Here is a 10,385-nt window from a genome sequence, read left to right as displayed (position 1 = left end):
AATCACATCAACTTGTATAGGATTGTGTCAGGTCAGTCACACATGGATAACATGATAACTACCTCCAGTGTCCATTCAAAAGAAGCAGGGGCTCGACAAAAGGGTCACAAAACATTTGGTGTGTGGGGAAATCAGGGGTCAAAGGTCTCTGTCTGTCTTAACTACATGTTTCTACTGGGTAATGGATCTGTCCAGCCAATTCAATTGGGTCTTTGTTATTTGGTGTAGCTGTCTCTGGCAGTATATCAGTCTCAATCTGACGAAGAAAATACATGTCATTCATGAGGTGTGATAGTTATGATCTTATTAATGGGTTTTTAAGACAATTTTTGTATAAGTGACTCACTTAATTACTTGGATCACATTGCCTGCGAGCATGGCAAATTCCAGAAAATACCGAGGACTACATCTGGCAATTTGCAGACTCTTCTGCACAACATCTCACCCTCCTTTATCATGTTGCCATGTACAATCTTTTTGTGTTATTTGGTGTTTTGGATCCTTACTACCTCGCTTAGTTTGGATAATTTAGCTCCTGTTAATTTGAGTTAAACTCTCAAGTAACTCTGACCTTATCGAAGTGTCCAGGGTGTTTTCACTGGTCCTGAAATTAAATGAATTTTCTGATTGCAAGCCTCGGATAATAAGTAGGAAAGCTTACTGTAAATTGCATCAGTTTTGGATTGATCCTGTGCCTCCACTGGAACTTTCATCTGTTTTGAAAAGCACCAAAGCATTGCAACTTCAGACCTCCTTTACTCTTTAATTCACAAGAGAATTTAAGGAATAGTGAACAAATGTATAGCTGTAACACATATTTTCAATATAGATATTATGAACAACCCCTTAAAAAGGTAAAAGTAATAACTATGCTGAATAATTTTCTTGTACATCATTATACTATTGTATACTTTCCAACTGCAGAGGCCAATGACTTACGAATATAAGAAATAGGAGCAGGAAGAGACCATAGGGTCCCAGGAGTCTGCTCCACCATTCAATGCAATCATTTGATCATATTTGATCTATACCTGATACAATACTTGATCTATTCAGACCTGACACATTCACAAGAATTGTTCTGAAATAATTCACAACTAGCTGCTTGAGTTTATTGTATTTAAATATTTGTCAGGTTAATTTAAAAGGTACTTATAATCATACATGGAAACCAAATCACACAACATGTTTATATGTGGCTGCTTGCTCCCTCAAACAAACTGGCTCAGAGACGACAGATCAAAACTTTAGAACACTTTTATTGAATTAGGCTGGGGGCATGGCTTTAATTGCAGATGGGTTTGAACTCCTTATGTAATGTGAATAGATTAAATGAACCTCCACTAAGTCAAATCTAGACAAAAATGCTCCACTTCTGTCACAAGCCCTTCCAAAAAAATACTTCCAACTCACAAATCCAAATCAAGGTTGATTGGATAGTTGTAGTGTTCACCCACAAATGTTTTTATTGTTTAATTTCAAAACCACAAGTAGAATATAAATATCAGTTCTTTCAGGCAAAGGATAAGAACAGTTTCAATCACTATTTTCACTACTCACCAGAAAGCACTTTCAATCAAAAATTGGAGAAATTGCTCAAAATGCCTTGAGACAGCAAATCAAGTCTCAGAAAAGCCTAAAGTATGCTAAAGGTGAACAGAAACAAGAATGAATTGAAATAAATACACTATCTTGGCAACTCATTCTTTGCAATGACTTCACTCGAAGCTCAAAGAAAGTCTCTTATTATTCGAGAGGAAAGTACAATCCATGATTTGTGCTAATCTTCGGTGGCGTTCTGGGTCAGGTGTGTGCCTTCTGTGGCTGGAGAAATTAGAACTGCACTGCTCCAGGAGAAATGTTAAACAGAGATGGGTCAAACGTCTGCCCTTTAAATGGTGAACCTTCAGCATCCCAGCCTTTCTTCAACATCTCGTGCACTTTCTAGAAACCGTCAACAAATAATAAATAGTTTGAGAAAAGTGAGGAAAATATGCCATTTGTCCTAGTTTGTAATAACATAAAGCACATGCACGAGTTTCTGCATAGATGCATGTTCACGAATGAAACTTAACAACTGCCAGTTGAAACCATTGACCATATATTTACATTTAAGTAACTAAATGAAGAGCCATAGATAACAAGAACAGTTGGGAGAAAATAGAACAGTGGATTGGAAAACGATATTGTCACTACCGGAGTCCAACAGCAGCTTTTGGATAAATTAATCTAAGGCTCCTCTTTCAATCAGGGTCCATTGAGCATGAGTTAGTATCAAATCAGTTCAATGTGGCTGCAGGTTCGCATTATGAAACTACCCAAATTTCCAACATCATCTGTTGCTAAATTAGTAATCTCGTTCTGAGAGGCCTCAATTTGAGGAAGTGTGGTAAATGGAAATTCACAGGAGAGTTTTGAAATTTCAATAAAATTATATTATTACAGCATGTAAAGAAGTTGTAATTCATTCATTCTGTGCAATGTCTGACCATGGAGTGCAAAACATTCAAGCTCTCCACAGAACTGCAATCTACATCCCTCAAAAACTATGCTTAACGTAACACATACAATCCAAGTAACAACATACTGGCCTTGTCATTTACAATCACACAGATAATTTGCTTAATCAAATCAATGGCCCTCCACTCACTGGTGAACTAGTGTTTTGTCCACTCCTTTTTCAGATCCTCACCCACCAACAATACTTATCTTCTGTCACTGATTCTCATGTGTAAAAGTTACTTTTCAACTTGAGCCCAGCTTTGGTAAAGATTGTTCTGTGTACCGGACTCATGGAGGGAAACAGAAAGTGGGATGTAAGAAAAAGACCTAGAATCTTTGACCCATTTTTTAGATACAGAAGGGAAAGAGACCAAACTTGTTTGGTTTTGCCTACAGCCTACAGTAAAAAAAAAAGTCGCATCAGCATTCCTTAAAATAATCTCTAATGATCCAACTGGTTTGGCTGCCATTTCATTCTGCCATCAGCACAAATCTATATTTAGATGTAATTAAGACATGTCTCCTGCAGAACATTTATCTACAGTTAAGTGTTTTGCCAATACCATAATTTCTGTGTGGGAGCAACACATTTCTCTTCAAGATTCTGCCTACTTATTGTGCAGCAAAATACATGTCCATGAATAATACCAATCACACAATTATAAAAAATTGAAGAAACAAATAGAATATGTGAAGTGGCTTAAGGATACAAATCTACAGTGCAGACACAGACCATTTGGCCAAACTGACCTTCACCAGCTTTTCTGCTCACACAAGTCTTATCCCACTGCTACGGGTAATGAATTGAATGATACAATTTCTCACACAGCAGGAAGCTTGACTTTTAATCAAGACTCTTAAATAGAAGCAAAATTCAGAATCACTGGTTGATAAAGGAAAGCCTCGTCACCTCTCAAAACACTTACAGTACTTCACATAGAAATTTTTTTTTACATAAGTAACTGCTGTTAGGTAGTCACATACAGCAATAATTTTGACCCAAGTAAAAATACCACAAACAGTACGTTTATCTGAGTTTATCAGTGGAGTTGGTCAAAAGAGGAAGAGAATACTCTAAAACAAAAACAGAAAATGCTGGAAAAACTCAGGAGGTCTAACAACATCTGTGGAGAGAAAAACAGAGTTAACATTTTGAGTCCGTATGGCTCTTCTTCAGAGTCGTATGGACTTGAAACATTAACTCCATTCTTCTCTCTACAGATGCTGTTACACCTGCTGAGTTTTTCCAGCATTTTCTGCTTTTGTTTCAGATTTGCAGTATTTTGCTTTTATTTAATCTCAGCCTAAAGTTTGGTTTCAATCTTTTCAGTGAGGTTTAAACCCACAACATCTTGACTGAGGGAAAAAAAATGAGATGCCCAAATAAAACAGAATTTGTAACAACTTGCACATTTAACATAGTAAAATAAATTTCACAGCAGAGTTACGAGACAAAAAATCTGAGTCCGAGCCCATGAAGGTGGCATTGAAGTTTTTGGTCATTGTCCTAAAGAGCACGGTTTTAAGCAAGGTCTTCTTCAGAACATCAATAGTGTGTGGAACAGACACAAATCACTTTCACCCCAGTTTTCACTGAAGAGTTCTAAATTGCGGATTCACATAAGCTGGTTCTCTGCTTGAATGGAATTTGTATCTGGCAAGCTGACTGTTCAAGAAAAAAGTCATGATTAAACGATGTACCTTTTCATAATGAGGGGAGGAAAATTCACTGGGCACTCCATACACCTTCAAGCAGTCAAAGGGCATTCCAATATGGGGCTAGTTCGCCAAACTACACAAGCAGTTGTATTTGTATTCTGGTACATTTGAGTGTATTGAAAAATCACCAACAAAAGGTGGCAAACTCTTATTTATTCCAGAAAAAGCTGCAGCTTGCCAGAAAAAACTTTTTTAAAAAGATGTCTCACTGTCCTGGGCTGCATTTTCCTCATTTATTCCTTCTGCTTCTTTTCACAAATCACTTTCTGACTATATCTTTCCCCTTCATGCCCTCTTCCCTCCCATTTATTTGATCTTTCTGGATCTTGTCAGTCACCTTTGTGGTAGCTCAGACAGTTATTGTACAGTGGCCTCACCATTTCAACATGTGCATCAAAGGCACCATAGTTAGCAACTGGTCAGCTGTCCCTTGATTCAAGGATGACATGCACTCAGGGTCACACGTTCCTGCCATGGGTCTTCAGGTGACTGAGCAGGTCGATTTTTGACCTGCAGATCTCTGGGCACATTGGGCAAGACATCCCATGAGGTAGTGGAATCTGGAGTGCAGGATTTGTTTCCTCTTCTTCTCTTCGCTGCTGTCTCTCTGTCTCATCAAGGCGATTAGTACCAAGTTCCTCTCAGTCAATAAGGTCAATGCTGCCGCACTTCAAGGAGAGCTTCAGTGTTCTTTCTTTGTCCTCCTCTGGAACATGGCCATTTGACAATTGAGAGAACAGGCCATGGTGGGCAGATGATTTTCAGTTATGCAGACGCAGTGGCCAGTCCATCAATGAGGATTATCTAAGAGTTTTGTCCGAATGCTTCTGAACCTGGCTTCAACAAGGACAGTGGCGTTTGTTTGGTAGTCTTCCCATTGAATCTGGAAGATGAGGCTCAAGTACTGTTGATGGAATTTATCTTGTATTCCTATCTGTTGCTGAACCACAGTCCAGGAGCGTGATGACGACAACTGCTCTGAGCATGAAGACATTTGTCGTCAAGCCCTGTGGCAACGGAGGATTGGAGATGGAGACAGGGCTGTGAACCTGGAAGTCCCTAGTCAATAATCTTCTCAATGGCAATAGATGCACAAAGGTGATTGGGCATCTGTGTTGAGACAGAGGTGATTTTCGGCAGCAGAATCCGAGTGAGAAGTCTACTTCAGGAAACACCCAACTTACTCCAAATGGGGATGGGGCTAGAAAAGATGCGTCAAAATAAGTTATCCCACTTTCCCCTTGCTGGGAACCACACCCAGTGGGATCACCAACTTTGTGGTCAAAGAAAGCTCTACGTTTTGCAACTTAGAATGTTAGAATATTCATGGATAATCTCAACTTTGTCTGGAGAGACAATACATTTTACCCAAATAAAGCTTTTGAAATTTGTCCCCTAACTTTACTTCAGGTAATTAAAAAAACATAGCTTTTGTCACAAAGCATTCCATCATTTCACTTGCTTAAGCGTTATTGATGCACACAGCAGATGCTTAGGTTGGTAGACCTGTCCTCAGGTAGAAATGTCACAGTTCTAAGCAAAAATAAAAAGCCCAAGTGACACCTTCAAAAGGAAAAATCTAATGAAGGCATTAAAAGACAGAACGAAATTCATAATCAAGTTATTTAAAAACTTATTTTGATCTTTAAAGGTTGCAGTAAGGAAAAAAGGAAACAAAGACTTTTTCTGCAAAGCTTCAAGCAATTCCACTGGTTCCTCAGAAAACCATGACTGAAATGTTGCCATATTCTGACAGATCTTTCCATTACAGGTTTTGACAATCAAGGTGTTACCAGATATAAGGGTTGTGGACAGGAAGCATGAAAAATTTTGATTATTAATATATAAATAGATAGGTGCTCAGGGGATAGTAACTATCTCCCAGCTCCCAATCACTTTCTTACCGTTTCATGACTCTGTGGTTTGCCCTGCATTTTCTGATGATAATCAAAGGTTAGTCTGTCCAGCACTGCGTGCTCCTCCTCATCCACCGTTGCCATTGACCGTTCTTTATTTATCTTGTCTATGTCTATAGTCTCTTCACCTTCTAGAATTGCATTCCACCAGTATTCCCCATTTTTATTCAGGTTAATCTGTGAACAGAACAAATATTTTAAAAGATTTTCTTCATAAAACTGAACAGTTAAAGGCACCTGAGGTAGAGGATGTACAAGTCTGACATGGATGGAATGACATACCTGCATGGGAAGAGACAGGTTAGACGACTCTGTTCACTGTTACAACAAATGAAATGAGATTAAGTCTTGCTCTCAGCAAGTCTTGCACTAGACCACCTAAGTCAGGCAAAATAGTTTTGCATTGTATCCCCTATTATATCCCAGTGCTGGCCTATAATTGGAAAACTATCCTATTGTGAAAATACAAACCTATCTTTGGATGGGCACGACATGCATTGAGCATTAGTCAGTAAAATCTCTCTTGCACAGATCTTGATTAGTGGTTCGCACAGTGATCTCAAAGCACCTCCTGTGCACCTATACCTCCCACCACTTCAACATCCCTGACTGAAGAACAATATTTGCAACAAGGTGACTTAGGAAGGGGAATTTTTCTCTTCATTTTGAAAACGTCTGGGCTACAACAACAAACAGAATCCTACAAAAATCTGAAATAATTGTAATTTTTAAAAATAATTTTTCTGTTGCACACATTTGAACATCAATGCCTTGGGAGTTGGGTGGAGTGATCTAATTTAACATGAGTGGTGACATCATTAAACTGGGATGATGCAGTTTCAACTGTGCATTTAGTTCATCGCTATCGGACTCTGTCATTCAACGAAGTTGCCATCAGAATTCAACATCTCAGCCATGGAGAAGAAAAATTGAGGAGGGAAAAAAAATAGAGCGTTACAATTCAAGGTAATTTTCTGAAACTGAATTCAAGGAACTGACATTGCTGTTTCTTCAGGCAACTGATGTCTGCGGCAGCCAGACACATCTTGATGTCACAAAGTATAAGTGAGGTAGTATAAGTATAAGTGAGTATAAGTATAAACCTATTATGTTTGAGGTTTTTGTGGCTTTTGTAAGCAGATATATTTGCTGTGCAGGTGGCTTTTACAACAGACTCCTTTAAGTAATAGCGCCTCACAGCAACTCTCAAATCGCACTTAATCACCAGGCACAATATTTGATGGAAAACTGACCTTCAGGCAGACCAGATTGACCAGAGATGGGCAAACTTTTCAGTCAGGCAGCCACATCTGGGTGAGCTGTATAAGGAGACAGCATAAACGCTCAAGAAAAAACAATTCTAGTAAAGGTAAACTTTGGTGCAAATAAACATAAAATATTTATTATAATACCATAATGACATATTGTATACAATAACAAAACCAAGTATACCCTCTTTTTCAAACCCTCTTGACTTACTGTGAATGATCAAGTTGGTCAACCTTCTCTACAATGGCAAAGTTCGGTGTTACTCTTTTTCTCTCCCCACAGATGCTCTCTGACCGGCTGAGTACTTCCAGCATTTTCTGTTTTTAGTTCCGATTTCCAGCATCTGCAGTATTTTTCTTTTGTCTTGCCAATGTAAATGCTTCTGGACTGTGATTTACAATATGGTGTTGCAAGAACCACAAGGGGAAAAGAGTGAAGAAAAGAGGGAGAAAATTGGAAAGGCCAAAAGGCATCTCAGAGGCAGTCACCACATCTTGTGGAGGGTACAGTGATCTGTCTCCTCTTCCTACCTCTCATCCCTGGAGCTGGGATTTAATAACCTCACAGGATATTGAACAAGTGGTGCTACCTCTAATCTTCTCCATACCTATGAGGGAATATGTTTCTAATTTTCAATTTTATCAAAATACCGTAACCTTAAGCCACACACTCTTCACTTGATATTCCATGCATCATCCTTCTTCAGAAAATCTAAACCTTAGCTGCACCCCTGGCAAAAGCAGATGATACTTTTCCAACTCTAATTTTTAGAAGTGCACAAACAGCCAACTGCTGAGGTGCCCATCTCAAAACCAAGATTGCTTGTGCAGACCTTCAGTCATACAAAACTTGGGGCTCGCTGCAGGTACCAGCATTTATGTTTGGATATTTCAACCCCTTGCCCACCAGCAGAATTTCAGATCAAGTATTTGCTAGGTCTACACATCTGCTACCCTCTGGTTCTTCTGCCAAATCTATCAAATCTGTGTCCTCTGGTTTCAGACCTTTGTGCCACAGGCAAACAGTTTCTCCTTATTTACCGTATCAATACCCTCATGGTTTGAACAAGTCTAGTAAATCTAACTTTAACTTTCTCTGCTCTTCAGGAAAACAACCCCAGCTTTTCTTATCTCCACTTCACTGAAGTTCTACACCCCCTGGAACCATTATAACTGTGGCTATATGAATATATAACACAAAAAGTGGTTAGAATGTACACATTGATGCATGATTTTTTAAGAGTATAGATGAGTAACTATTCAGTAGGTAAACGCACTCTTCTGTGTATTACTGTGCCCCAGGTTCAAATCCTGGACTGCCAGCAGACATGGCACTGTAAGTCAGCAAAAATCACCACTTTTGGTGAGGGAATGAGAAAAACAGGCAAACAAAAATTATTTAAGAGTTGACCTGACTTTTCTTAAAGATTATTAAAATGAAATAAGTTCAATATTTGAAGTTACAACTGTATATACTTGCCAAAAATGCAAATCAAAGCTAATCTCTTAAGCAATACAGTACTGAATGCACATTCATGCTGCTCTCACTGCTTCCCCATGTGCACACCAATTAGCCAGGTGCCAGAAATTGCACATGGCTCGCAGAACAATCTACTTGCATTCACTGGTGTCAGTGAGTCACTAAACCAGTCAGGTTGCATACTTTCCCTGACGTAGCCGCTGACTGCATTTGAAGATGAGGTATATTATATGGTAAACAAACAGTTAAGTGATGAACTGAAAAGGAACACCCAGTGACACTGCCATGTTCAAAATCAGATGTCTGTACGTCAGGGCCACAACGTCCCAGCTACCAAGCAGCTAGCGAGTGGATCATTCCCCAGCTTTGCTGAGAACAAGCAACTTAGCAGCTTGCAAGCTGCATTTGTGCAGCCAGCCCTTGTTGGCTCCTTCTCCATTCACTTTTTTAAAGTGCTTCCTGAATTTAGAATACATTGTGTTTGAAACTCAAGTAATAATTTCTGGCAGCTGAAATGTGAATTGAGCTAATTTCAAATGTATGAACTCCATTCTCTAAAGTTGCTATCATGCAGCCAGCAGTGTGGGAGGATATGCTACACAGGTCTGCAGAAGAGATGCCTAACATACTTAATTGGCAATCACAGCGATCCTGTCAGCGAGACATGAACCGCAAACCAGCAGGATTAATCTTCTGTGCTATTTTTAGTGTATCTCTGCTTGCACTACTTTTACAGCCAATTTAAAATAAATACATGCCATTCAAAAATTCAACCCAGAATTTATTTCCCCCCCAAGTGGTCAACAAAAGCAAGGTTAGCAGAACGTTCAGCAGTAAGCTGCTGCTCACCTAGAAGAACTGTATTGGGCAGTAAGATCAATGAAAGTGAAAGAGGATAACTTTTTTGAAGATTGTAGATGGGTGTCTCTCTTTTATATTCTTCCCCCTTCTAACATATTCAACATGAACAGACCATTTTGCTCAGCCAGTCTTGCCATTTATACTCCCCCCTCAGGTCTCCTCACATTGTTCCTCATCTAACTATCAATATAACCTTCTGCTCCCTGCTCCTTCATAAATATATCTAACTTTCACATAAAGCAAACACCTATGCTCAGAAAGGTTCCTCAGGTACCAGCGCCCATGTTATACCTCTGCCAATTACGTATTCATTCTGTGTAACAGTAATGGTGAATTGGAGGTGGTGGAAGGGGTAAGCGAGGGGAATGAGTAAAGCATTCACCTGTCAATCCTGTTTCTGTCCTCAAATAGCTCCCATACCTGCATGCTCTCCAACTGGTATCACTGGATAATCATTCAGAGCAGGAACCATAGCTGACTTCTTTCTTCCTCAATCCAGGAAAATTAAGGATAACTTTAGTATTGTATTGATAACTTAGTGTAGACCTGGGATTGAACCCTCCTGTATGCCTCAGTATTGCTGACCCAAGGAACCAGCAAAAGATTTCTTCCTCCATATCGTTTTTGTGAAGATGGATG

General features: G+C 39.2%; 1 protein-coding gene across 1 annotated transcript in view; it reads right to left on the bottom strand.

Annotated features, from left to right (window-relative positions):
• Window positions 1-1,440: 1,440 nt before the first annotated feature.
• nudcd3 (NudC domain containing 3) overlaps window positions 1,441-10,385 on the bottom strand; it is a 33,867-nt gene continuing 24,922 nt past the window's right edge. The window contains exons 5-6 of the mRNA XM_078565544.1: window positions 6,126-6,314; window positions 1,441-1,944 (exon numbers count right to left, since the gene is read on the bottom strand). Of these exons, the coding sequence (XP_078421670.1) occupies window positions 1,834-1,944; window positions 6,126-6,314 (300 nt within the window). The 3' untranslated portion in view covers window positions 1,441-1,833. The remainder of the gene's footprint in view (window positions 1,945-6,125; window positions 6,315-10,385) is intronic.

The sequence above is a fragment of the Cetorhinus maximus genome, chromosome 20, assembly GCF_964194155.1.
Source record: "Cetorhinus maximus chromosome 20, sCetMax3.hap1.1, whole genome shotgun sequence".
Taxonomy (NCBI): Eukaryota; Metazoa; Chordata; class Chondrichthyes; order Lamniformes; family Cetorhinidae; genus Cetorhinus; species Cetorhinus maximus.
The sequence above is the reverse complement of the archived record's forward strand: the minus strand, read 5'-3'. Positions and strand labels throughout refer to the sequence as shown.